Here is a 26,204-nt window from a genome sequence, read left to right as displayed (position 1 = left end):
TTGAAAATATTCTTCAATTATATTTCCAATACATTAAAAATGATTAATGAGATTAATTATTGATGATTTCATAATTAAACATGAGAAAGAAACCACAAAGTTTACCAAAGAAAGCATAAGTCTCACCTACTCTTCTTCCTTGAAATTTTCAAGATCTAAAAAAAAACACTAAAAATATGACAGTAGTAGTAAAAAAATAAAAATAATATATACCTTTTTCAATTTCTAAATTTCCTCGTTTCTACTTATTCTTTTTTGTTTATTTATTTTTCATTTCTTATTTTTTAATTAAAAAAATAATTAAAAAATACAAAAGAGGGGTAAAGTGTTGGCTATCTATTTTAGCTTATAATTTCTAATCCTAAAAAGATAAATTATATCTAAATTTAAATATTAAGAATTTATATCTATAATACACAAAATTATTTGATAGAAAATTGGGCATTCCGATCGTAATGATCTTTCTGCATATAAAAGATATACTATAGCCTGCCTACACATTACTGGATGCAGTCTTATATACTATAACAACTTCATAACTATTTAGGATAAAGACCGATAATAACCATAAGGAACTGCCAAGCTGCTCAATCCACCATGTGTGAAACCTCCAGGAGTTTGAGAAGATGCAAATCATTATGGAAGATACGTGCCTTATCACAGTAGTATATTTTATTTCTGTTACATTGAGCTTTGATGTGTAGGGAGGCATAATGAAGCATGGCATTTCAGGTAAGAGGAATGGGTTCAAAGAACAAGGAGAGTATCCGATCCTTTGTCTCACGATCTGGAATACCAAATCCATCTCCATGCTGGTACATGCATTGAGCAATCCTAGCTAAATTCATTGAAGTTCTTCTAAAATCCTTTGAGAAGGATTGGTCCCTTAGTATGTCTCTGTTCATCTTCTTCCAGGTCTGATCAATTAATTTCTTTATGTAGTTTCGAGCATTTTCTTCAGAACACTTAGAATCATGCATGTAACATTGGATCGATTTAAGATAATCTCCTTTCTTGATTTCATCCTGAACAAAAAATGGAACAACTTTTGAGTTGTGAGTATCAGAGATTATTAAGGAGCTAATTACTGATCAGGCAGGCATAACTTACTGGTGAAGTTGCCAAATCATTTACAAGTCGAAGAATTAGCGAAGGTGAGTAAATGATGGGAGGATAATGATTTAAGAATTCTAATTCCTCCTCCCTTATGGGGTTTGTGATGCAAAAATAAGCATGCATTATTAGTACAGGACCGGTGTTGGTTATCCAGGCATTTCTCAGGAACTCATTCAACGTTGGTGTATATCCTCTTTGATACCACTTCACTTCCAATAAGTAAGCTTTACACAGATTAGCCCACTGAAATATTTGATCCAGAACATGTCAATATACAATTAGGTGGGAAATTTAAGATAAAGAAAAAAGGTTTATTACCTGCTTCCTTATCTGTGAAATTATGCTGAACCCTTGTTCTTTGAGAATATCATAAGCGAGTTCATTCATTGAGTTGAAGAGAGCTAGGAAGCTGATTTTCATGTATTCAGGTAGTTGCTCTATTGCATTGATGTCCCATCTTTACAACATACATGTAACCACAATAATTAAGTACTCCATGATAAACAATGAATTTGAGATTCCAGGTTATTGATTTCATTTATTATGGACGTACGGGGCTACCTTTTAGGTGACATGACATGATAGTATAAAAATTGGGAGAGCGGAAAAGATGGATGTAAAGCATGCATGTGGACAAACCTGACAACAATATCAGTAAAGAGTTCAAGTTCATCCAAGGTACCATAAACATCATAAATGTCATCAATTGTTGTGAGGAGAACAGAAAGCTTTGTTGAAAGCTTTCTGCAGTATCCAAACCGAGGATTAGGAGTGAAACCAACAGCCCAGAAGAAGCCCTCCACTAATCTGTCCCTCACAAAGCTCATCTTTTTAACAAGTTTAATGTTCTTGTCCCACCTGCATGCGTCATAACAAGATTAATGTTCTTTCCAATTTACTAATATTGATTATATATACTACAGTATCTTTTTAGAAAGTAATTTTCACTCACCAACCAGATATCTAAAAATATTTTTCATAAAAAATGTCAAATAGTGTATTCTATAGTACTGTTTTCACTTTCAAAGGTCATATAGAAATCACCTTGACATTTGTTTTAGTTCCTCCAAGTATGTAGCTTGCACCATGTTATAGTCCAACTTTGCAAGTTCAAGTAGAAGAGGATTCATGTTCTCTGTTTTGTGATAAATTTCTATAAACCATCTTGCTTCTAATCTCTCCATCCTCCAATGCACAGGCATTTCTAAAGCATGGCATACTTGCTCACCAACATTCTCATCCATCTTCTTCTTCTTAAGGCTTTCCATGAGATGATGAGTGGCGAAATCTCGAGCATTCTCCATAATGTTTTCATCTTCCATACAAAGATAGGAAGCTTCATACAAACTCAACAGTCCTTTAGTATCCTCCACAAGGACTGTTTTGAACTTTCCTTCCTCATTCATGAAACTGCAAAATATCTCTACAAAAAGAATAAAAAAAGTAACTACTTGAGGATAAACACTTAAGCATGGATTTAGCTATAAGATCAGCTACTCCGGGAATTTGCGCATGGAATCTTCAATTTTTTTAAAAAGTATTATAATAAGTCACAATAATTGATAATACAAAATGTTTAAAAGATCTATGAAAAATTTACGGTCAAAGATAGATTGGTTTGAACCTTGAAATCTGAAAAGTGCCACATAAAATGGAACGGAGGGAGCATAAGATAAGTACATGTAATTGGCAACATGCTATGACATATAAGTGTAAATATATATTTTTTATATTATCAGTGTATATATTCCCATCCCGTATGTCTGGTACCCACTTTATCGTCTAGTTAATCCGGATTTTTGTCTAGAGTCGTATTTAAGGAGTAAAACGCTACTTGCCAAATACGACTACCATTCCCAGGCCTTAAGTTTGAAACATCTATTTAAGGATGGAGAAATACTTACCATCTACGACTTCAGTCATGTACTATGTGTTATATTAAAAACCTTAGACTTGCCACAACTAAAAAAAAGAAGGAAAATTTGAAATACCTTGAGGAACATGATAGCCATGTTGTCTAAGCAGTCGAAATTCTAAAGCTGTAGCATACAACTCCTCATTATGGTGATCTCTTTTATTATAATTAACGTATATTTGCTTGAATACCGTATCAATTTCTTCCTCAAAGTGATAGTATATGCCAAGTCTTTGCAAAATATCAATAAGCTCAAGTTGTTCCAATGAGCTTGTCATTATTTTCTCCAACATCCTTCTTACTTCTTCTTTTAGTTTTTCAGCTCGTTCACAATATTTCTCTTCCTGCATGATAAACAAGTTTGTCACTAATTCTTTTCTTCCCAAAAATATATACAAGAATTAATTATCACATACATGCATCTATCGCGATGTAAATAAAGTTTGGAATGTCGAAAATGAAAAATATTTTTGGACTTACAGCGTACAAATTAGGTCGTGATTGGACATATCCATCCTCCCAAATGCTAGGTTTGTAGTTTCCTGACCTCCTAATATCCATAGCTGATATGCAACTTTGAAGCATGTATGTCTACAATAATAAGAAAAAAGTGAGCCACATTTTCACCTTTTATAAAACAAGTGAAGTAAAGAGTTCTCACGTTTCAATCCCTACTTTAAAAACACGTAAGAGTAATGTAAGAAAAATCTTAATTTCATTTCTTATATTCTAAACAAGTGTATAATTGTCAACTTATTATTATTTCAAAATAAGTGACATTTTTATCTTTTTATTTGCTACAAAATAAGCTTGTTTTACATATTCAAAGAAGAATCATTTTTTACTGCCAAAATTACCTTTTTAATACATGAAATTTTACACCATAAAAGAGTTACTAATTTTTTCTACCAGAAATTTTTTCTTCAAAATGGAGTAATTTTCTTAAGGAATATGACTAAGTTAAAAACATCACTTATTTTGAAATCGAAAAAGTATTTGACAGACAAATTAAAAGATCAACCCTTTCTTCCCCTTCCGGCCTTCCCCACTTCTCAATATGTGTATAATCAAATACCAATATTAGCGGAATATGGAAGGAAGACTATGGATCCAAATATGTCTATGAACAAGTTGTTTGTTTTTGAAGCATCTCCTTCCTTTACACTAGCTCTTGAAGGAGATGCGAATGGAACTATATCGTTTAGATCAGTTCCTTTTTATATGGATGAACCTACTATTTTATAAATAAAATCCTTCCAATTCCAAAGCAAAAAAAAATCCCAATAGTTGAAAGTTCAAACTCATATTGGAGTATTCACATTCTAAAATTTGCATGATATGATGATTCTCTCAATACTTATTAAGTACTGAATATAACTAATCTTCAGTCTATTTAGATACCGTGCCATGAAAATATCATTAACAATAACAATAAAATGATGATAATAATAATAATAGGCTCATGTTTTTTTTTTACCCTCCCTAAGGGATCCCACACCTTTTTGCTCTCTTGGTGACTTGAACTAGCAATCTTTGGATTGAAAGTGAGGGGTGCTTACCATCCGAGCAACTCCCTCTCGTCATAAGTTCATGTTCAATATTGCCTTTGAAGAAATAGTAAGAGCACTTATTTAATGTACTCATAGGAAATTTTCACTGAAAAAACTTCTTCAAAAGGTATAAATAACACTAAATTAAAATATATATATATATATTTTTTATTTATTTAGGTAAAACATGTAATAATATGAACTAGGGAGAATCTTTCGAAGATAGTCGAAAGTTGATATGATGTCCTGCCAGTACTATTAGGATTTTGTTAGTTAATGTTATATTTATCAACAGACAAAGAGAATTCATTGGTACTTGAGCACAATATTAACCTTAAAATAGTGCTCATTTCGATTCAAAATAAATGTTTTTTTAATTAAAGGGTAATTTCATTGTTCTTTTTTTTTTTTCTTTCCAAACTTATTTTTAAAGCTAGAGATAGTTGAAAAATCAAAGGATAATTATGGGGGAAAAACAAATATTAATTCATTAGGACCATAGAAAAAATATCAGAAATTCATTTATTTTAGCTTGGAGGACGTAGTAATGTTTAGAAGAAAGAAGCCACTGATTAGTGTACACTTCCAAGAAAATGGGGGTTGTGATAAGGTATATATACGAGGTTAATTAGCATGCAATTAAATTAAGACAGTTCTTTGAACCTTTCTTTCTTTCATAACCCAAAGTTTAATCGATAAACTCGCCGTACTACTCAAGTTGCGCTGGATACAAAGCACGAGTAATAAAGCCAGGTTGCTTTACAATTTTCCAAACTAATTAATTAAATAACTAATCTCCAAGAAAGATTCATGAAATTTTATCGCCTAATTAATTTCCATATCTCTTTTTCTTATGTAATACGCAAATGATCCGAAATCTTACATTCCATCATGGCTACATTCATTTAACAGGATTAATATCTAAAAGGAAAAATATGTAATGGATTTACTATATCTTTTACTATAATTAACTAATGTATGCTCCTTCCGTCCATTTTTAATTGTTATGGTCTCCTTTTTTAGAGTCAAATTATAAAAACTTTGACTAATATTTTACGATGTATTTTTTCATTATATTGATATGAAAAAAGAATTACAATTTATAGTACTTTTCGTATAGTTTTTGAATATCTAAATTTTTTGTTTAAAATATCGAATTAATGTAATCTAATTTTACTTTGAAATTAGTCAAATTAACTTTTGAAAAGCGCAGCATAACAAATAAAAGTGGATGAGTATTTCATATTTAACAATTATTACAACCTTCTTGTAGGTTCTCATATAGGTGTTTAATTATTAAGATTTTCTTTAATGAACTGACATCAAATGTTTAATTAATTTTCTGTTTATAAAAGAGTATGTTTAAGGGGAAATCGAAAGGAGAATTCTTCCATTAAGTACTATTATAATGTAGAGGTAATATTGACTACGATAAAAAGAATCAATCTAAGAGTCATGTTCAATTCATGTGTTTATTTGAAAGGTACTTTAAGAAGTTTTAATATTAATGTGTCTACTGTCTAGTAAGAAGTATGGTGCATCATTGCCTACGTAATTGATCAAATTTTCATGATATATTCTCCTATCGACATAGTTCTTTGCCTCAAATTATGAAATAAAATAAAATGTTTTGCCTATACTGATCAGGAAAGAAGAAATACGTAAGGAAAAAAATTGTAATCATAAGTATTGTTGAGGGGTTAAACTAAACACATTAAATTTTCAAGAAGGCTAATAGAGATATGAAAATTAAAGGATTAAAAGTGATAAGATCTAAAAATTAAGGGACAAAAATGAAAAATAGAAAAGTAAAGGGAAGTGTGGAAAAATAATTACAAAAACCAAAGAACTGAAGATAGATATATAAAAAAACTAAATGCAAATGTGGAAATAAAAAGTAAAGGATACTTGAGCAAAAGGCTCTGATACTGATTTTGAAACAATATAAAATGTAACAATAAAGTTTAAATTTTATGAACTGACGTAAAAAATAATAAATTATTTTGATAATAAATATTTTAACCACAACCACGAAAATACTATAATATTTTTTATTCACACTATAAACTGATTATTTTTTTCGACATTTTTAATTCTTCCCCCTAAATTTCTAAACATTTTCATCAATTTTATTCTCAATATAATAGGGAAAAGAATAATTCCGACAATTTTCATATCCTCTTAAATTACGTATATGAAAAGAATATTTCTCAGACTCCCATAAATACGTCCCAATTCCCATAAAATACACATATGGCCAAATACGTTATTAAAAAATAAGATATACGTATATAATTATGTAAGTTATACCTTGTAAAATCCTCCCACATGTATACATATATGTATAGGATTACATTTTTTTTCCTTACTTTTCATTGGCCAGACTTTAACCTCATAATTTTCATAATTAGTTCCCTCTTTCAATTACTCTACTTTTAAGATAAGAATACTCCTAAATGGTCAAATACATATATAATTAATTATAAAATGACCTTTAAGTAATTTGATTAATTATTATGCTTAAATAAATTTAACTTATATGAGTATTTGATTTAAACATAATTTTAAAAACTTGCAATAACAAACTCAAAACATCATAGACGTCGACAACTCAATAATAACGTCTATTATATATGTCTAAACGACAACTTAATATCCATATTAATTGATGTATAATCTTAAATTTTGAAAAATAGAGAATAAGTAATTAATATTGAGAGTAAAACATGAAGAAAAAAAATCTTAATAAATTTAAGTTATATCCACTGATAATATTAAAAAAAATTATACACGAATGATATCAATCTCGCCTTTTCTTGATTTCATTTTCATTGACTGAACATTAAGTATCGAAGTTTTTGACCGCATGGAATTGTATGCGACAGGAGATATTGGACGTGAAATATGCAAAGCATGTGGAGAGAAGGTTGTCAAAGAACAAAATCAGTTGCAAACTAATATGACGCCTGCATATGTTTGTGTAAATATTAGATGGTGGAAGGAAAATTTCTCTGACAAAAGAGTTGAAGCCAACCCACTTAAATGGTACATGGAGGGAATCCTATTGACCACTTGAGAAAAGCTGTAGGGATTTTGGGCACTTGTATTACTGAACTAATTGTCTTGAAAGTTCAATTTCTATACACTGATATTGTAAAAAAAGAAAAAGGAAAAATTGTACTATCAAGACATCTGAAACATAGTAATGGTTTCTTCGCCTTGGAAATGCTGAAGTAAAAAGATAGTAATGGTTTCCAATTTGAAATTAGTGTTTTTTCTACTTTCCACGCACCCCACTCCAAAGAGATCAACAGTGGTTCTTCACTTACCTCCATTTAATTTGAATTTCGTATTACTGATTATTAAGTGTAATGGCATATGCAGGATTTATGTCACTTGTAGCCTATATTGTCACAATTCAACTTACAAGTTAGTTTGAGTGTAAATGTCTAGGATTATATAAGTTTTGGCGCTTTACTAACAACAACATACCCAGTGTAATTCCACAAGTGGGGTAGGGAAACCGTAAGATATGTACAAACCTTGCATCTACTTTTACGGGATAGAGAAGTTGTTTCCGATACACTTAATATTTGCTCTTGTTATTCTACAAAGTGGCCAAAAAATGCTCATGTTCCGAAAATGAGTATAGCAGAGATGAGGATGCTTAGATGGATCATGGATGTGAGGGTATATTAGGAGAGAGATGATTAAGAATGAAGTTATACGACGCAAGGTGGGAATGGCCTCCGTGGAAGACAAGATGAGGAAAGTGAGGCTGAGGTGGTTCGGCATGTGAAGAGGACGTGCACATGAGAGGTAGGCTATAGCAGAAACTAGGAGAGGTAGAGGTAGGCCAAAGAATAACAGGGAGGAGAGGTGATTAGACAGGATATGACCCAACTTCAACTTATTGAGAACATGACCCTAGATATAGGAAGATGTGAAAGTGGCAAATTATGGTATAAGTAGTAGATAGCCGAGTGTTGTCGCCCTTTAGATGGGAAGAGGAAGGGGGCTAGGGCTACCCCATCTTCTCACAGCCTTATTAGTAGTAGTATTTAGTAATCCTGTATTTTCTTATCCTTCAAGGTGTTAAGGTGTTACTATGTGTTGATTCATTTGTTTTATATCTTGATATTTTGTTTTCATATTTTTCGTGCAACCATACTTCAAATATCATCTCTTTGGATCTGAGGGACTATAAGAAAAGTTTCTCAGCCCCGCAAAGGTAGGGTATACACATATATGAGGGAAATCTTTTGGCAAGGGGTGTCCCTTTTTTTTTGTTGATGAAGGGTGGGTCGCTTTCTAATGGTTGTCTCTGCTAGTACTGATTAAGTGGAGGTGTCTCACCAACTGAGTTGGTGATGGGTTAACCATCATCCAACTTTTGTTCTAATACGTAGTTCTAATATTTGGTAGGATGAGCATCAAAAAGGGAACGATGGATCATAAGTAGAGTACTTGATGAAAGATGAGCAGGGCCTAACTAATGAAGATGCAAGGCAACATGTTCTGGACATGGTTTCAAACACATAGAAAGATGTCAATAAACAGTGCCTCTCACCAAGTGCAATTCCATTGTCCTTTCAAAAGGCTTGTCTCAACGTGGCCAGAATGGTTCCTATGATGTACATTTATGATGAGAATCATTGCCTTCCTGTCCTAGAAGAGCATATCAAGTCAATTTTTTGCAACACAGATGGAGACTCACGATTGAGCACATCATTGAGTTCTATGGCTCCATGAAAAATCTTACCTATAGGAGTACCTATTTCCCTCAAGCATAACACGAATAATTGACCCTATCATTTGGTTTTCACTTAAGTTAGTTTATTCACATCAATAATTCTTAGCATATGTACTCTTCTCCATTCTAATAAGTGTTATAAATCTATTTTTTAAGTTAGTTTTAAAAAAGTAGTAGAATCTGAAGTTCTTCTTGTTTTAAAACAATAGAATTCTCATATATGTTCATGCTGAAAATGTGAATTGATGGAGAGCAATACACAGATTTTTTCATGACAAATTAAAAAGTATTACTCCTGCCATTTCATTTTTAAGATATTAATTAAGAATAAAAAAGGGTACTACTTTGGGTATTAATATAAAGGATCATTTTTATGAGTTCCTTTTCCACCACTGGCAAGTTATAGAAAAGAATAAACACGAAAAGATCATAAGTTTATTTCGTCGCATTGACGTTAATGATGACAATGTAAGATCTACAATGAGATTTGAGTTTTATATTTGCTGAAAATAGCATGCCCAACCCGTCACATAACTGCAGGTTTGACTTATTGTACTTTAATGACCCATTTTGGAACAATGTGACGTGATGCAGCAAAAGCCTTGCTTATTTTTGCTTAACATGAGTTTTGATGAAGTATTAATAACTGGTGATTATCGCAGTTCGCAGCAAGCAATTTTATGCAATGCACATTAATTAGAGGAAGCAAAGAGGTCTACCTCTGGAGATTGCTAGATATTTTGAAGAATGAATCTAAAACCCAGAATGAGATTCTTAAAATAGCCTAATTTCATTAGAATTCATTATGATTTATGATATACTAGTAATTTGGTAGCTAATATGTAAATATGGAACTAAATTGCTATAAGCAAAATATTTATACGTTCAACCGAAGCATTCCACAAGCCTTATATTCTTCAATCTTGAAGGGTAATTCATAAAACTCACAAACAAATCCTAAAAACATAGTTCAGCAGAAACAGTAGTGCAAGTAAAACTACCGCATAAAATGTGTAACTATTAAAGAGAAGGCAGCGAAAGTTTATACCGGGATCGGGGTCGGGAGTGGAATAGCTTATATGATTTGGCCAAGTTCACCAGCTCCTGTGCATCTTCAAGCTTGGAATGCTCAGCCAAGACATTGACTACCCTCTGCATTGTTGCATTATAAATAGCAACTTTTGAAGCAATAGCTTTCTTACACAATTCAAGCGCAAAATCAAGATTATCCTTGTCACAAGCAAAAGAAATGAGCATCTCAAATGTTGCATTATCCGGATAACGTCCATTTTCCACCATTTTCACATACCATCTTTTTGCCTCTTCCCAGTTCCTATCATCCACATACATTTTGATCATAATGTTATAACTGAAAGCTTTTGGGATGATGTCTTTCTTCCCCATCTCCTCAAACAGTTCAATCGCCTCGCTAACCTGGCTATTCGCAACCAATCCTTGTAATCTAACGGTGTAACTCCCCAAGTCAGCATCAACATTCTTCTTTTGCATCAATACCCACAAATCTTCTGCTTCAGAAAACTTTTTACTTTCATAATATGCGTTCGAAAGCGTATTGAAAGTCACTTTATCAGGTATAATTCCTTGATTTTCCATCTCATCCATTACACTGAGAGCAGAATCCAAAGAACCAGCTTTCCATAATGCCTTAATCAAAGTATTATAAGACACTACATCAGGCTCTATCGATAGCTCCCCAGGTAATTCACGAAACAAATCTCTGATTATATCGTACTTCTCTGCTCTTGAGTAGGCCTCCAAAAGGGCATTGAAAGAAAAGACTGTTCGTTGACATTTTAGGTTTGGCATTTCGTCGAACAGTTTACGGGCATGTTCATGCATTTTTGCTGTACCATATAAGAGTATGAGACGGCAGACAAAGAACTCATTGCTAATTTCTGGGTATTGTTTTTGGTGCTCAAAAATGTCTTCGATAGCGGAAGAATTGAATTCAAGGCGGCGAATAGCGGTCGTATAGTTGGTGCAACGGTTTCGGAATTCAGGAGATTCAGATGATTTTTTGAAGTTGTCAACAATGGTTTGAAGTTTATGTTTTTCAGGAAGTTTGGATGTGGGTTTGGTGGAAGTTGTTTGGGGCTGTTCAGTTTTCAGCTTTACACTGACTTTGTGTTTCCCGGTGAAGATTCCGTGAAGCCGGCGATAAACGGAAGAAGAAGAAGACATGTGAAGCGGCGTTGAATTGGAGTTTCGTAACTGAGGTTAATCCATTTAGGAATATAGGCCTGCTCCTTTTCAGGCCCGTTTAGAATTACCCAATATGAAATTTGAATGTTTTAAATTATATTTTTTTCTTAGACATAAAATATTCATAACTTGTGATGGGAGGGTGTTGCTCGAATGGTAAGCACCCTCACTTTCAACCCGAAGGTTGCGAGTTTGAGTCACCAAGGGAGCAAAAGGGGTGGGAGCTCCTAAGGAGGGGTAAAAAAAAAAAAAAAAAAAAATTCATAACTTGTGAAAATTATAAATATTTGTGACTACGTGTTATTATAAACTTTCGTAGACACATAATTCTACAAAGGTCCACTAGTCACAATGATAACTAGCCAAGTTTTTTTTTTAAAGATATTCCATAGCTATGATATTTCAAATTTCTTCGTGTTTGAGCATGAAATATTTTTTTGCAAAATGTAAATTTTATGTGTCAGATTTTACATTTAAAACGATTGACAACTCAATTTGGAATTTGAAATCGTGGCTTTTTAATTAGAGTTAAATTTTATTTTTTTTGCAGATTTCATAAATAAACGTTGACTTAAAATTAAAACTTGAAATTGAAATCCCAAATTTATATAACTATAGACTATGTTGTGTGTTTCTTTTGCATCAATGAACACTATATGTAAGTCTCTCTTTCCCTTCCTATACTGCTCCATCAACTCCCTACGAGATGAATGACTTCTATAATTGATCATCCCGACATGAATTTAAAAATGAAAACTAAAAAACCTAGGTAGTGGTCATTTGAAATTAGAACACTTAGTAAAACTCGCTATTTAGGTGATTTCTTCTCTTTTTTTATAACCGTGTTGTACCAAACTAATTAATGTACGCCTTAATTAATTCTACCAAGGCTTGATCATCTCAAAATTCTAGGTACACCAACGATCCATATACCTTTTCCCTTCTAAATGGCCTAAAACTACCTTGGGGTATAACAATAAAATCGTTGCAACTGCTTTTCACATACTTGGCATTCTCATGTGAGACTCTGTAGATTATGCAAACATTAATAATCTCTAGATACATAAATGCAAGCATCTAATTTATACAAGTCCAGCACCAGCATCCTTTAAAAATGTTTAGATCCTACACTTTGATTGAATGTTAACTAACAGTCAAAATGTAACATACTTAACCTAAATGCAACAAGCTAAATTTTGTATAGAGCATTCCTCAAACCCTTGATCACTTCAGCTCAAGTAAACGATCAAACATAGCTGAAAGAAACTAGCTATGCAAAGGCAAGGAAAGCTCATACGGAAAGCTCTTATAAGACTCAGCCAACTTAACCAGTTCTCTCGCATTTTCAATCTTAGAATGCTCAACCAAACAATTGACAACCCTCTGCATTATTGTATTATGAATAGCTTTGCGTGAATTCATTGCTTTCTTGCACAAATCCAAAGCAAAATCAATTTTTTTGGCGCTACAAGCAAAACTAATAAGTATCGTTAATGTTGAAACATCCGGAAGACATCCGTTTTGCGTCATCTTCTCATACCACTTGTTGACCTCCTCCAGATTCCCCTTAGTAACATACATTTTTATCATAGCACTGTAACTGAAATTATCCGGTTTGAAACCCTTGTTAACGATCTCCTCGAAGAACTGAATCGCCTTTGAAACTTCCTTAGCTTTAACCAAACTAGTTAATTTAATATTGTAACTGCAAAGATCAGGGATAATATTTCTCTTTTCCATCATAGCCCACAAACTTTCAGCTTCAGAAAACCTTTTGCTTTCATGAAATGCTTTTAATAACGTGTTACAAGTGACAATATTCGGCTTAATCCCATGATTTTCAATCTCATCCATCAAATACACAGCAGAATCCAACAAACCAGCCCTGCACAATGCCTTAATCCCAGTGTTATACGACACCAAATCAGGCTCAATTGACAATTTCGGGGGCAATTCGCGAAACAAGCCGCCGATTTTATCATATTTCTCTGATTTAAGATATGCTTCCAGTAGGGCATTGAAGGAAAAGACAGTGCGCGGACAATTTAGTCGAGGCATTTCGTCGAACAACTTACGTGCATGATGATCCATTTTCGCTTTGCCATAAAGAAGAATAAGACGGGCAACAAACGCTTCGTTACGAATATCAGGATAGTTTTTTTGATGTTCTATGATATCTATAATGCCGGATTTGTGTTTGGCTTCGGTAAGTTGGTGAACGGTGATTTCATATTGGAAGCGTTTCAGTCGGAATTTGGGGCATTCCGATGATTTTTTGAAAGAGTCTACAATTGCTTGGGCTCGATCGGTGGGTCTTGAAGAAGTAATGGGCTGATTTATTGCTCTGTCTTTTCCGGCGAAGATGCCTTTCACGCAGCGGAGGGATGAAGAAGTAGGCATTTGATTGCTTATTTTGGCGCTGAGCAGCACTTTCGAAATGAGAGAAATAGATATATATAGTTCCATATAACATACCCCATTTTTATATTTAATATGAAAAAAATATATTTAATTATATCTGGCCTTTGTTAATCTATCGCATAATTGCTGAAAGAACCTGATTATTTCGTACAATAGATTGCAACAACTTATTCTATGGTGTTATGTTACGAAGGACTTATGTGATACTTAAAAGGCTCCTATGGTCTTTTTCCATACCAGAATTATAAGTTGTTGCATCATAATTCTGCACTTGTATTTAATTTCTCCTCTTTAGACAGGATGGACAGTGTGCATTGACATGTAGTGCTACTTTTATTTGTGATATAAGTGTGAAAAAAATATTTATACAATTAAAATAATTTATCATCTTATCTCCCGTTATTTTTAGATAGAACTACGTACACATCATCCTCCCTAGACTTAGACTACATACACTAGGTATCTTGTTGTACCATATTTTGGTTTTTGACTGGTTAAAGTACAAAACACATACTTGGAATACCATAAACTCTTTCTAGTGCTTTAATGAAGTTGTACTTTAAAAGAAATTATTCCTGGCAGGTGTAAAAAAAAGTGAAAGGAGAATAAAACTCCTGCTTAAAGCAGCTCTGGTCACTCATTTGTACTTTACAATGCCAGTAACAAACCACAAAGTAGTCACAAACATAACTAACAAGAACATTACCCCACTTCTATTCTTCATTCTGTTTAATTCTTTTTTCCCGGGTGGCTGTTACTCTTTAACCCTATGGCCTATTACGAGTCCTCATAACGTTGGAGGGTTTTAGTAAGACGACAACTAGGCGTAAATAATCAAACTATGAGGATACATAACCGATTCCAACTATTTTGGAATTGAGGCATAGTTGGTTGGCACTATATATATCACCGTTCCCATTCAATCATTGTTATGTTATATGCATACTAGTTAGTATGTAAACATAAAAAGTACTTGTTCAACTTAGTCCCAAACAAGTTAAACTTGGGGTATGTGAATCTTTACTGACCATATTCCCCGTTTAAATTCATCTCTTTCGGGATAACAATAGTGAAAAGTGTAATTAGCCCAAAACTGAAAAGGGTTGTAGTGTCTGAACCTACAAAACTCTACACACACTCTCTCTCTCTTTCTCATGCCAAAAATGAGTCCTTCCAAAACACCCCAAGTACATTGTGATCAATTAGGAAATGCCCAACAAACTACAACAAGAAGATTCCCACAACCAAGAAATGTTTCTGTTGTGAGGAGCACCTATATAAACCTATTCTCTGCCTACAACAAAAAACCAGTGCAGTACTGCCTCTTCTTTTAGCTGCACTCAACATATTAATCATTAGCACCAATACTCTCTCTCTATAGATTTCCTTTCTAATTTAGGAATCCATTTTAACATACTATAACTATTCTCTTTTAAATGGTAGTAATTAGGTGTGCTAAAATGGAATCCCCCAACACCCCATTTGATAATTCACACAACTCTGAAGAAAGGGAAGTAGGAAGAAGAACAGATAAAAGGAAGCAAATTGATGGTGAAGTTAAAGAATACAAATCCAAGAACCTTAAGGCTGAGAGAAATAGGCGTCAAAAACTTAGCGAAAGGCTTCTTCAATTACGCTCATTGGTCCCAAACATAACAAATGCAATGAATCAAAACCCTTCATTCTTTACATAATTTCATAAAGAATGAATTTTTAACCTTTTTTTTTTTAATTCTAAAAAAGTTTAAATTCTTGTCTGATTTCAGATGACTAAAGAAACCATAATCACTGATGCCATCACTTACATTAGGGAGCTACAAATGAATGTGGACAACCTAAGTGAGCAGCTTCTTGAAATGGAGGCAACTCATGGGGAGGAACCGGAGACAAAAAATGAAGAGATTATTGATACTGCAGAGGAGATGGGTAAATGGGGCATAGAGGTAGGTAACTTTATGTATAAAACCAAAGTTTCAATCTTTGGTATTCTTGAATTAAAAGGACAGTAAAACAACTTTTGTCTTTCTTTCTAAAACAGCCTGAAGTTCAAGTGGCTCACATTGGCCCAACTAAGCTTTGGATAAAAATAGTCTGCCAAAAGAAAAGAGGTGGATTAACTAAACTGATGGAGGCAATGAATGTTCTTGGATTTGATATTAATGACACCAGTGCCACTGCCTCTAAAGGAGCTATTCTTATTACTACATCTGTGGAGGTAGGAGAAACATATGTTAAAAAAGTGAGGTTTTTAGTAGCGATAAAAAAACTATTGCCCGAAGATATCAAGATTTGTAATAGTACAAAAAGGAGATCTTGCTTAGCACCTTGTACTGTGTGTGCTGCAATATAACAGCATACACAAGTTGTTAATCTTTCTATGTGTTTCAGGTGGTTCGAGGTGGACTAACTGAAGCTAATCGAATCAGAGAGATCTTACTGGAGATCATCCACGGAATCTACTAGCACCAGCATGAAATCCCCTAATAGCTTAAGTCTCATTGGAGAGTACCTCTAATTTTTAGTTATGGTGTCAAAAAAGGATTCAATCATGTTTTCGAAATATTGTATCCAAAAAAGAGCTTGTGTGAGCTCTTGTTTTTTCTTTCAAAATATTGATGAAGCAACATATCATATGTTACTAATTACTTTCTCCTATATTAATTCTATAGCATTTCATGCAGTCACGTTTGACTTAATTCAACTGAGGCAAACTTTGAAATAGCATATACATTTTAACTTGAAGTTTCCATGGTGGGATCCAGGCTCCAAACTTTTTGGCTTCTCTATATGAAACATTGAATAAATAACATTTTTGGTCCCATCCCATCCAGCTGAAGAAACAGCTAAATAATAAAAGCCAGCACATGTGTTTGAATAAGATATTGAACAAACACCAATATTAGACGTGTAATATAGCAGGACATTTGTTTCACTGTCTTTCTTGATTTCTTCTCTGTTCTTTGACCAATGTCGTCCTCAATGAACAGCCGAAAATAAACCTGCCTCAAGCATCACCTTCCCTTGTTAAAACTTTCTTTAACAGGTCTAAGGATCCAAATAATAAAAGACTAGTTGAAAAACCAAATCAGACGTCAAATCGTCAAAATTTAAGACCATGGGTAGTATACCTAGTTACCTACCTTCTTATAATATTAACACGAAAAAGACTCTCTCAAGTCTATATTAATAGGACTAAACGCGCACACAGTTGTAGCAATATTCATATTCTCTATGGCTAGGCTTAGTTTTCTCCTCATTTGCCTAGTTTTAGCTCAGGTTAGCTTGCTTATGCAAAATGCTAACGCGCTTAGAAAACTAGACACCTTCACAGTAGTCCCAAGTCCTGCGCCGTTTGAAGGAGGAATGGACAGAGGAAGAGGTGATCAAGCTCCAGCAGTCACACATATAAGGACTCATCATTCTTTCAACAAGTCCATGGCTGGTGGAGACTTTATCCTTGGCGGCTTCGCCACTGCTCTTATTGCTTCCATTTTCTTTTACATTCGAGTCACACGAAAAAGAAACCAACATAGTCAGGGATGAGGCACAGCATTTTCAATTTTGTACTTCTTTTAGTTTCCAATTCAAATATATACACAGGATTCAAGATTTTGCTCATTTTAGATGGCTGGATAATGAAATTATATACATTCTACCTAGTAGCATTTAAATCTCATTCCACATTCTCTCATGTCCACTCTGATTTACTGATTTCGAAATCTATTATTTATACCTACGAATTTTTCTTAACATAAAATTATTAAGTTTGGATGAACTCGTAGCTCCTTCATTATTAAGGCCAAGGGACAAAAAAGTCTTTAACCACCAGCAAAGGATACAAAACTTCAATAATAGAAAATGTGTACACTCCATTGTAAATAGAGGACAAAAAATAGGAAGCTGAAAAGAGAGTGCAGAACAAACTAAACACCATTCTAACCACCTACATTATTATCAATCAATAGCATATATAAACCTGATTTAAGGGAGGATCTTTTGTTCAAGAAGCTTAATATTAACCCATTGTGATAATTACTTATTAGTACAATCTTCCTTAACAAATTTCATATTCAATCAAAATTAATTATCTGGCCAAACTTGTGGACCCCAAGGCAAGTTGCTGGAAAGTCTCAAATTGATATTAACACATGGATTACAGACCCGCCCTGGTCTATTCAAGCTTAAAGATCACAAATCTTTGTTGTCCCACATAATGATAGTAATAATAATAATTCATATAATAAGGTCATGCAATTACAACAATGCAAAAATAAAACCTCATCATGCACATTGCTGCAAAAATGGATACAAATTAAATTGGTAGTACATATTTTAATATATTTCTTTTTTTCCTGTGTACAAAACATTAGTGTGACCTTATCCCAAGACTCACGGGTAATTCACTAATAGGAATTTAGCAACGCACAATAACCATGAGTTAGAGTCACCACTTAATTAATATGTAATTCTATCTTTGACCATACCTTGCTTGGACCATGAATCAATTTAGTTTGACCATCCTACTCCATTTCCTGACATATAAATGGAAGTTGGAGTATAGTTTGATATGATTAAAGACGAATTCAAAATTTTAAATTAGCGTACGTAATACACTATTACCAATATTTATTTTCCCATACAATAGCTATACCTTATTCTCAAATAGGTTGGAATTGACTATATTAATTTTTACTTTTCCATTTAAATGTGAATTTAATATAAACATGTTTTGTTTGAATTTTCTATGATATATCTATTTAATTCAAATATAATGCAATGGGCTGATTATGCGCGGTGTGTCAATGGCGGAGCAACAACCAAGGATGGAGATTCAATTGAATCTCTTTCATTAAAAAATCATACGGTACTACTAATAGCATAAAAGTAAAAAAAAATGTATGTATATACAAATTTTAAATTCCTTTTATTTGAATATTTGACTCCGTCACTCGGTCTAATATCCTCACTGGCTGCCGAAAGCTACATCCACCCTTGGTTCACATGGCACGTTATGCAGTTTTTAGAAGTATATACTCCCTCCGTCCACAATTAATTGTCAAGTTTTCCTTTTTTAGAGTCAAACAATAAGAACTTTGACCAACATTTTATGATGTATATTTTCATCATATTGATATGCAAAAAATTGCAACTTATAGTACTTTTCGTATAGTTTTTGAATATCTAATTTTTTTTTAAAAATATCGAATTAACGTAATCTAATTTAACTTTAAAAATTAGTCAAATTGACTTTCGAAAAACACAACATGACAAATAAAAGTGGACAGAGGGAGTATGACTTTGGAGAAATGACATGACCGTCATTCTTTGATTATTCGTCAGATTAGAATAATGTTTGTGGCAGACAGAGCAGGTCGGAAAAACTGAAATATGTTCACACCATATTTCTCTGCTTTTGGTAATTAATCATAACACAATGTACTACTAGTAGCTAGTAGTATATCAATTTTTCAAGAGGCAAGAATTATTTTTAAAAAAATAAATAAATAAGAAGAATTCAAAATTTTGCTCTTTCCAAAACTTTATACTGTTAGTTTCCACTTTATACAACCCTACAAGCACCTAATTGAGAATCTCATTGCAAATCTCTCTTGTTGAAGCTTCAAGCCTTCATCAATCAAACCCAAAATCAAAGAACACAGCTAGCAAAACTGAAAGTTTATTTTTTTTAATCAGAGATTCCACTGACTGGAAAATTTTTGTATCTTTCAATCTGAATTCCAGACTCCTTCCTTCTTCTCCATTAACACACCTGCATTTCCTATATAAATTCATCTTTTGTTAGGTGCACAACACAACAAATTTCAGATCCAATACAATTAGTAATAAAAAATAAAAAATTTTGAAATTTGTGATCAGTGGCAGAGCTAGAGAGGCCACAAATCACACTACATAAATAAGGTCAAACTAACTTATTGAAAATACCGACTCCGCCAACAAAAAGGAAAGTGAAAAAACAGAGGATTGAGATAACAAACTAATCAAGAATGGATTTTTTAACATAAATAAATTAAAGAGAGTACCTTGAGGATTACAAATAGGTGGTTCTTCAAATAGAGAAAGGGACATTTGTTTATGAGCAAGACCAATATCAAACAAGATGAGACCAGAAGAAGGATCATAAACTATGATATCTTTAACTGGTAACCAAAGAAAAAGCTCTTCTTGAGAAAGACCCTCAACTCCAATTAAACCACCATAGCTAAGATTAGCTCTTACAACACTATCAAAAAACACCCTTGTTTCAAATTTTGCAACACATGGACTATCCAAGTAGACTTGTAAGTGGCCATTTTCATCAAGATCATATGATTTTACAGCATTTTTTGGGAATAGACCAGCTGGGAGTCCCCTGCTTCTGAGAAGGTCATGGATTGAAGTTGAAGAAATGGTGAAAGAAAAGAGGAAGATGGATAGAAAAAGTGTATATATCTTGAAGAGGTTAGCCATGGAAATTGTGAAAATTGGTTCAAAGAGAGTGATGAAAAAAGGGACGATTTTAACAAGGTTTATGGTGTGAGCAAGTGGGCCATAAACTCAATTATGTGTCGTTAATTTCCTATTTTGCCCTTTTTAATAATTCAAGATTTTGTCCCTACATATGTTTTGTGTTTTGTTAAAGGATTTAAAACTCAAATCATTTACCAAAATATCTTCTTGGTCACAAATGCTTTGGTCATTCATCATTAGTAGTGAGTATCACTACTGAAGCAAAGGTTTTCTTCACCGTGAATTATTAGGATTTTGTTCTATACAATATAATTTTTCCATCGAATCATCTCGCGGAAAAATACATGGTAGAAAACAATTTTTCACTCAAATAGTAAAAAAGTTTTTATTTTTCCGTATAAAAACATTACTGTTTATTTTTTCTTTTATGACCGATTCAATCAAATCAGTAGAAATAGTAATTAAACATTTTTTAGTCAATCAAATCAGTAGAAATAGTCATTAAACATTTTTTAGTGGAAAAATAATGATTTTTTAGTAGTGCATGTACTTCAAATTAAGGATATATTGAATTTTATGGTGTTTATTGTATTAAGCATCCGGCTCAATGGAATTGCATTTTTGTTAATTAAATGCATTGCTAAACTGAAAAGTTAATTTTTACAATCTAGTGCATTGATAAATAGATAATTGAGTTATTTTTATACGGTAATAAATCAAATAGTAAAATAGAAATTCTCAGCTCATTCGAGTAACCAAGTTTAGAGTTTCAATACAACAAATTTTCTTTTATCCAAAAAAAAAAAGTTCGACAAATATATTGAGTTTGTGTTAAACCATTTCAAATTGATATGTATATGTTCTTCCAAAAGAGTCAAGTCATGTATCTGAGGGTGGGGGGAATACAAGTATGAATTATGTAGTATATCATACAGGCTATGGTCATTTTGGGTGAATAATAATGCAAGTGGAGTTGGAATTTTGTGAAAGGGGAAAATGAAAGTGAGATGGGGCCAACCAATGTACATAATTAGGGTGAAGGGTAGAAAAGGTAAATACATTAGTATTATTATTTATATTATAAGAAGACAGAAGTATATGAGACACCAGACAGACAATTGGCTTAAGATTAAAGGTTAGTAATGGTTCATAGTGAAATCCAATCATGGCAGAAAGAGAAGCAGCCACAAGCAGTAAGTTAGAAACTGATATATGTTCTTTTCATACAAAATCTCTTTTGACGGAGACTACGAGGTTTCACCTACTTTGAATCTCTCTTTTAATTCTTACTCTCTTTAAACTTTCGTTTCATAATATATAAATAGTATCTTCTAGTTTACCTTTGGCTGATATCTATGTCATCTATTTAGTTGTATGCAAATAGATACTTAAAGTTAAACAAGTAGACATATTATTCTACATGACATAATACATGTAGAATGACACATAAGACACAAATTTGTCATATAAAATGTCACGTAGGATGAATGCGTCTATTTGTTTAATTTTTATACAAATTTAAGTATTTACTTGTACACATTCAAAGTTGAAGGACATTAATATAAGCTGAAGTCAAATTAAAAGGTATAGTTATGTAAATAAACTACTTCATACATCCTTATTCATGTTACACGTCTTAAATCTATACAACAATGCAAAAATTATTAACAAAAAAATATATATATATTCAAATTGTTTTAATAATGAAATGGACTAAGCAATCTAAAGTGGATTATTTATCAGACAAAATCAAATTACAATGCCTCTTGAAATACTAAAATGAAAAGCAGAGGTTCATTCATTTCATTTGTAAAAAAAAAATATATTAAAAAAAATGGATCAATAACATTATTTATGTACAAGAAGTTAATTAAACTACTTAATACTTAAAAATTCTTTTAGAGTGTCAATTTTTCTTTACCATCCGATGCAGTATTTCATTTTGGAATTAAGCTAATTTGAATTTGCGTCGGAAGTTTCACTTTGATGGATAAAACACTCTCTACGAATATTAACTTAATTCCAAGACTCAAACCCAACTTTTAATTAAAGATGAAGTATGCTTACTAATAAGGTTTTTTTTCATCTATCTTGGTATTTTGTCTTATTTCTAATAATTCGAGAGTTTTATTAGATCAAATATAAGTACTATATTTTTATTGTATTTTCAATAGTTTAAAAGTATATTATTATATCGATAAGGTAAACTCATAAATATAGTCAAGGTTGTAATAGTGACTTATAACGTATTTATTTATGTTTCTTTTGGTGGGAAGAGTGAGAATTTTAGGCAGAAAGTACCTAAATCGCGGGGCATTAAGACAAAGCATGGGACAGAGAAGTAATGTCTTGGGTATTAAAAAAAATATTGTTTTAATTGGGCTAATAATCTTAATTAACAAAAAAGATATGATTTGTAATGATTTTCTAGGCAACCACTTTATGACTTTTTATGCCTCGCCGAATTATTTTTTCGTGCATGTACTGATTGGAATGTCTTTTTGCTTGTCTTAAACCTCACTTTGCTTTAATTTCCATCATTTATTAATTAAAAAAAAAATCTTATTCTTAATATGTATTTACTTCTTTGAAGAAGGTTTATCCTAGCCTTCAGGTTCTATAATAAAATAGAGCTTATCGAACTAATTAAGGGTAAACTCGTTACAATATTTATCTTCATTATGATTATATTTAGATTCTTACATGTTAATGGATCTTTTCGTAAGATTGTTGATCAAAGAGCTTGCTTCACGTTCAAAGAATATTGCGAACAAATCAAATAAGCAACAATAAATTTAATGTAAATGAGTGTGGTCTGAAAAGCGTAAAATTTATGTAATATTATTCATGTATTAACTCTAGACAACTCTCCTTCTTTGTTTGATTTTGAACCGATGTGTATATATATAAGTGAGCTCACACATGCGCGGAGTTATTGAAAGAATATTGAATCATGATAAAATATGCCCTTTTTAATTAAATCGTTGAATATGAATATGTGAAGAAAATAAAAGTTAGGTGAATGTTAAATTATTGTTCTTGTTTTTCAAAAATAACCTTTGTTTCATGTTGTAATCATTTAAAATTTATTAAATATAAATTTATAAAATGATTCGAATTATATTAAATTCATAAATATATTAGTCCAAATAAATATTATGGATTAATATACTTGGGCTAATTATTCAAGTCCAATAAATATGAATTTAATTAAAATAAAAATTAATTGATTTGGGCTATAGATGAGCCCAATTTGCTAAGTCCAATGTCATCTTATCCTAGAGGCCCATTCTTTTGGTGCCACATGGCAAATGACGTGGCATGCCAAGTCAGACAAATAAGCCAATAGAATCATGACATGTGTCAAAGATGACAAGCCCGCTCCATAAAGCCCATATGACATGTCACTTAAATCTGATTGGTCGAAGGGAATCATGTTCCAATCGCAACTCCTCTATTCTAAAACTATAAATAGGGGTCCTCATAATTCAGAAGAGAGGACAGAAGAAAATTCTAAACAAGAAGCTAGAGAAAATGCATGGTACAAACGCCATAAAATTCTCTATAAAGCTACAAGTTTAAGAATTCAAGCATTTAAGTTCAAGAACGATCAAGATCAAGACTATCAGGTTCAAGAACAAGCTCGAAGCCCTTGAATTCAAGCAAAAGTCAAGATCAAGATAAAGTTCAAAGTTCAAATTCATCAAAGATTCAAAATCAAGCTTTAAAGCCCTTGAATCATATTTGAAAAGGCGAATTCAGAGGAATCATAGAGATTGTAACACTCGCACTTTGAAATAATAAATACGATTGTTGATATAATTTTCCGTTCTTGATTATTATTTTCTCGACGCGAATTTTATTGTCTACACATGTATTAGAATATTTGTTATTCCTTTTTTTCGAAAATATTTTTGCTATGAACTTTAAGTGGTAGACTAATTGGCTAGTCAGCTAACCATGCAGTACAATTATCCAAGGAGATGCAATGGAATTATATTGTTTAGATCAGTTCTTTTTTATATGGATGAGCCTACTATTAAATAAATAAAATCCTTCCAATACCAAAGAAAAAAAAAACCAAAATAAGGTTTGCATTTTCAGGCAAAATCATTAATTAAATGGCCCCCTGTTTGACCATAATGAAATATTTCAATATTTATTGAATTGAATTCGATATTTTAAATGTTGATTTTACTATTACAATATTTTACAAATATTGAACTTCAGTGCTTAAAATTACCGAAGGATTGAAAAAATTATTTGAAAAGTTCCACTGAAATAATAGTTTTTTTCTCTCATTTTTAACTTTTTAAACTGAAATCTCTGTTCAGACACCTCAACTACTCAATATTCCTTTTTCATGTTAACTTAATAACTTCAAACACTCTTTATGATTTTAAAGCGAAATTTATTTCACATGGTTAGCCCTTCAAATATCAACTAATCTTGATTTGGACCTTAAGAATTTTTTAAGCATATTTAATCGTCAATTATTTGATAAGCGCATTTTTATATTTCTTACTCGGAATCTTTACAAATCTAACGAATTATTAAGTGCAAAACTGTCCAATTATCAGTACGTTAAATTTGAATTGTTATATAGCCTAAAAATATATATTTTCTATATGAAGGGACAAAATCACATATATTAGGTAATTGGAGTTTAATGTGCTTATTCAAATATTATAGGATCAAAATTAAAATTTATTAATAATTCAGAGACAAACAATGCAAGTTACCCTACTCTTTTTCTTTCTTCCATTTTAAACCATATATTATCCAAACCCAAACTACATTTTGATTATAGCCGGACAATGTATTAATACTTATTTTCTAAAGTCACCTTTATTTGGTTAGAGTTTTAAAAAATTGTTAATTACACGTAGCTCCACGAAAGTTGAATTATGTAAAGATGTGAACTTATGAGCTCCAGCTCTCAGACCACTCCATATAGATTTATTTTATATTTTATGGTCTTTTGTCCTTTTCGATTCTACGTGAACAGAGCGGACCTACGTGGGTGCTAAGAAATTCATTTGACACCCTAAATAAAAAATTATATTGTATATATAAGGTAGATTTTTAATATTTTTATATATATACTAATTTTGAACCATCTCAATCAAAGAAGAGAAATAGCTTAGTGATATTGGACCCTGCAACTAGGACTGCAAATGGTGCGCAAATTATATTTTTATTTTTCAAACCCCTAAATGAAAATATTGAAACTTGAACATGAAATGCTTTATATATCATATTATTTTCACCCTTTTTTTGGGTCCCATTAACGTCTCATATTAATTATTCTCATGTCTGCTCAGAAGTTTCTTTAAAGGATTTCTCCTTTCAGTTCAGAGTTTTAAGATATTTAGATAAATCACCTGAAGGAAGATTTGCACTCTTGGTCCCTCTAATATCAACAAAATTTAATTTTAATTTTTAACTTTAAATTTGAAATGTGCACTTCTAATCTTTCTATTTGCGGATCTTCTCAAACATAATGATTTATTATTGTTAATTCATTTAATTATTCGTCAAACTTATATTGTTAATCCATATTTTGAGGGTAACATATAATTTCAAAAATAATGTAAATATAACATATAAAGAGAATTAAGGAGCCAAAAACACACAACAAAAAAATCAAAGGTGTAATTCCACAAAATTAACAGTTGCACTAATGATAATGACTAAAAGGAAAAAAGGAAACTATGACAAGATTCATATTTTAAAAATCATTTTATTATTTGAAGGA

At 32.0% G+C, this 26,204-nt stretch overlaps 4 protein-coding genes and 1 pseudogene across 6 annotated transcripts; 1 reads left to right on the top strand and 4 right to left on the bottom strand.

Moving 5' to 3' along the window:
* Positions 1-728: 728 nt before the first annotated feature.
* Positions 729-3,616, bottom strand: LOC125821839 ((-)-alpha-terpineol synthase-like). Its single transcript, XM_049501204.1, has 7 exons — positions 3,512-3,616; positions 3,108-3,375; positions 2,161-2,539; positions 1,756-1,974; positions 1,435-1,573; positions 1,111-1,359; positions 729-1,025 (listed from the first exon to the last, which is right to left on the bottom strand). Exons 1-7 carry the CDS (start codon positions 3,614-3,616, stop codon positions 729-731), a joined length of 1,656 nt encoding a protein of 551 aa, XP_049357161.1.
* A 6,569-nt stretch (positions 3,617-10,185) lies between these two features.
* On the bottom strand, positions 10,186-11,600 carry LOC125821848 (pentatricopeptide repeat-containing protein At1g55890, mitochondrial-like; annotated as a pseudogene). Its single transcript, XR_007442616.1, has one exon. The product of XR_007442616.1 is annotated as a pentatricopeptide repeat-containing protein At1g55890, mitochondrial-like (transcript).
* A 1,223-nt stretch (positions 11,601-12,823) lies between these two features.
* On the bottom strand, positions 12,824-13,957 carry LOC125822995 (pentatricopeptide repeat-containing protein At1g55890, mitochondrial-like). Its single transcript, XM_049502448.1, has one exon. It carries the CDS (start codon positions 13,955-13,957, stop codon positions 12,824-12,826), a length of 1,134 nt encoding a protein of 377 aa, XP_049358405.1.
* Positions 13,958-15,135: 1,178 nt separating this feature from the next.
* LOC125821859 (transcription factor DYT1) lies at positions 15,136-16,478 on the top strand. Its single transcript, XM_049501222.1, has 3 exons — positions 15,136-15,921; positions 16,017-16,193; positions 16,367-16,478. The coding sequence occupies exons 1-3, from the start codon at positions 15,745-15,747 to the stop codon at positions 16,439-16,441; spliced, it is 429 nt and encodes a 142-aa protein (XP_049357179.1). The 5' UTR covers positions 15,136-15,744; the 3' UTR covers positions 16,442-16,478.
* A 3,014-nt stretch (positions 16,479-19,492) lies between these two features.
* Positions 19,493-20,461, bottom strand: LOC125821858 (uncharacterized). 2 transcript variants are annotated; one of them, XM_049501221.1, is made up of 2 exons: positions 20,020-20,461; positions 19,493-19,748 (listed from the first exon to the last, which is right to left on the bottom strand). In XM_049501221.1, exons 1-2 carry the CDS (start codon positions 20,444-20,446, stop codon positions 19,705-19,707), a joined length of 471 nt encoding a protein of 156 aa, XP_049357178.1. In that variant the 5' UTR covers positions 20,447-20,461; the 3' UTR covers positions 19,493-19,704. The 2 variants fall into 2 exon arrangements, with proteins under 2 accessions (XP_049357178.1, XP_049357177.1); XM_049501220.1 differs by having other exon boundaries at positions 19,493-19,757; positions 20,020-20,460.
* Positions 20,462-26,204: the final 5,743 nt, after the last annotated feature.

This window comes from Solanum verrucosum, unplaced genomic scaffold, assembly GCF_900185275.1.
Source record: "Solanum verrucosum unplaced genomic scaffold, falcon-dt-bn FXZP01000103.1, whole genome shotgun sequence".
Lineage (NCBI taxonomy): Eukaryota > Viridiplantae > Streptophyta > Magnoliopsida > Solanales > Solanaceae > Solanum > Solanum verrucosum.
Note: the sequence above shows the minus strand (reverse complement) of the source record. Positions and strands in the feature narration are given on the sequence as shown.